This window comes from Leptopilina boulardi, unplaced genomic scaffold, assembly GCF_019393585.1.
Source record: "Leptopilina boulardi isolate dan_hultmark-lab unplaced genomic scaffold, ZJU_Lbou_2.1 LbouV2_368, whole genome shotgun sequence".
Taxonomy (NCBI): Eukaryota; Metazoa; Arthropoda; class Insecta; order Hymenoptera; family Figitidae; genus Leptopilina; species Leptopilina boulardi.
The window spans coordinates 759,015-761,792 of NW_026137938.1; the positions used below are offsets into that span (position 1 = coordinate 759,015).

General features: G+C 27.2%; 1 protein-coding gene across 1 annotated transcript; it reads right to left on the reverse strand.

Annotated features, from left to right (window-relative positions):
* Window positions 1-545: 545 nt before the first annotated feature.
* Window positions 546-2,485, reverse strand: LOC127287284 (uncharacterized). Its single transcript, XM_051314126.1, has 3 exons — window positions 2,260-2,485; window positions 1,287-1,639; window positions 546-1,193 (listed from the first exon to the last, which is right to left on the reverse strand). The coding sequence occupies exons 1-3, from the start codon at window positions 2,266-2,268 to the stop codon at window positions 1,190-1,192; spliced, it is 366 nt and encodes a 121-aa protein (XP_051170083.1). The 5' UTR covers window positions 2,269-2,485; the 3' UTR covers window positions 546-1,189.
* Between the last annotated feature and the right edge of the window lie 293 nt (window positions 2,486-2,778).

The following is a 2,778-nucleotide window of genomic DNA, read 5'->3' on the forward strand; positions in this document are numbered from 1 at the left end:
AATATTTAATGATGGTGGATTTTGAAGGTAGTGGTAAAATATTGTTTGTTCTTAGCATATTATACGTCGCAGAACTGCGAATGTATATTAACAAGCACAATAATAACCACTCATGACTATAACGCCGACCATGACTACTTTTAACTTTACCAGCCGCACAACATTCTTCGATTAATGTCACCTACAAAGAAGGGGAAATTTAATGAAAACATTTATCATGTTTGTAAAATTGTTTATTATTACATAATTCAATTGGACTCTTTTTATTGTACAATATAGCTGAAAGTACACTAATCGAATATAATTTGTAAAAATCAATTTAATAATTATTAATAATTATTATAAAATACCGAAATTTAATAATTATCGAAATCTATCAAAGATGTGCTGATTATAAACAGCATTAAAAAAATTATTTCTTTAATTTAATTAGATGTAACTTATTGTAAATAAATTAGAAAAAAATAAGTCTTATAAATATACATATAATAAAAAAGTAATTAAATTAAAAACCTTCATACCCCAATCATGCTACAAATCTATTACAAAACAGTTGTAAAAATAAATTTTTAATAGAATAATAAAATTGATCGAGATATTCCATCTGCGTTAAAAATAAAAATCCCATATTCTTTTCACCAAAATTTTATGTTTACCTGATTTGCAGGAAGTTTTTCCGAACAACTTCTAAGCTTCTCTGCAAAACTCGATTCTTCCATTACATTCAACCGATCTTGTACTTCACTCAGTTCTATCTGTAATTCTTCAAGCTTTTTTTCTTTCCTAGTGAGTCTTTGTTTTACAACTTGCTGCCTTTTTATTGATAGTCTGATTTTATTTCGTGTTGTCGGTGTTCCTGGTACTCTAACTCTTATTTTTGATTTGTCTTGCCTTTTCAAATTTTGAGGTAATAATTGATATAATGAAAGACAATAAGAGCATACGGTTCCGTTGTCCATAACTTTTGGACATTTGTTATGCCTCCATGTTACTCCATCTCGTTGTGCACACTCAGGATGAATATTTTTATACATATGACTGCCGGGACCTCCTACACAAGTTTCCAATTTATCTATTTCAAAAAGTAATTTTTCAAACTCCTTGAAACTTGATGGTTTGTTTTTTACGCAATCCAATTCAAGACTTTGTCCTAAGAATATCAAATGCACCTCAGATTCACCATTAACCGTTACCTAAAACATAAATTTGTTACTTGAGTAAAAAATGATTATTTCGTTTTAAAAAAATATTTCAATTTATAGAAAAATATTCCTATATTTAAATACCTGTTTAGTGGTAATTTGGTTTGCTTGCAGTGCGTTGTTCCCCATTCATCCCTTGGCAGCTTTAAATTTCCTAAATTTTGTACTAAATCTTCATATAAACTGATTATAGGAACTGTATTGTTGACATTAGGATCTTCGGGCTTTAGGCTACTATTAATTAATTCTTCCTGTATTTCACTTTTATTACAGGGTAAATCGTCTATATTCATATTTTCTTCTAAAAGATTTTCTGAGAAACATTCATCCACATCACTTTTAAACCTTTTACTACATGGAAACTCCTCTTCACAATCGGAATTATCATGACTGCAAGGAAAAGCTCCTTTGACCAGTCGTTTTGACGAAAAGTGACACTGAAGCAAATTATATAAATTTTTTTACAAATACATATACAGAAAATAAAATGTTCTTTAAGTAAATAAAGAGATAAAATTATTGAAAAGTAGTGAATAATATATTGATTCTCTAAAATAAAAATGTTATGCTATATATCAGGAGAATGTTTACAAAATTTGATAAATCCATATTTTCTTATTTCCAGAAGTTGAAACCAATGACTTTTCTTACATAAACACTACAGTTAATTTTTAAATACAAATGTAATAATTTATTTTTACAACAATATTTTTATATTTAAGACATTTTGTTTTCAATTAAACTTTATCATAATCAAGTGATTGATATAGGTTTTGATAATTTTTTCTGTAAAAAAATAAAAATTATAAATCACCTTAGTAATGTTAAAAAGTTAATAAATTAAAAATTCAATGTTAATGCATTTTTTTCTTAAATTTAACAGTAACAGATCGATTTGTAAGGTTTTAAAAATATTAAATTTATGTATATCTCAAATTTTTAAATAAATGAATTTATCAACTTTTGAAAACTTGCTCGTCATATTTGAAATGCATTTATAGCAAAGACAAAGTATTATCAAGTTTTATTATAAATTTTATAAATAGGAAATACTTACACAATACATAATAAATCCATCAGCATCGCGCACAACTTCACCTTTTTTAATATCATTTTCGTGAAAATGTTTTTCACAAACGTAAGCGGCTGCACTTATGTTTGTACTTAAAATATTTTCCCACTTTTCTCTCTTTCCTTCTTTAAGTCGCGACTCTCACAAGATTTTACGCAACAGCGTCTTACCATTTTTTAATTTTATTACTCAATTTTAAATCAAAACGATGTGTTTACCAACAACATGTCAAAAATAATTTTTAGGTTAGGAATCGTAACATGAACTACAATGCGACATCTGATTCATACTCCGAGAAACAAATCTTTAAGCAAACACAATTTTGGTGGTGGGGGTAGGAAGTCAATTCAACTTTCTTTCTTACACCGTGATCATAGCCTATGGTTGTATTAGTATTTATTATTAAGGAAATGTCAGCCCAATTAGTATCAAAATATAATGGTTTTTGTGTTAAAAAGCATTCTTTTATTAATTCATGTATTTCATTAAAAGTGCAAAAAGAAC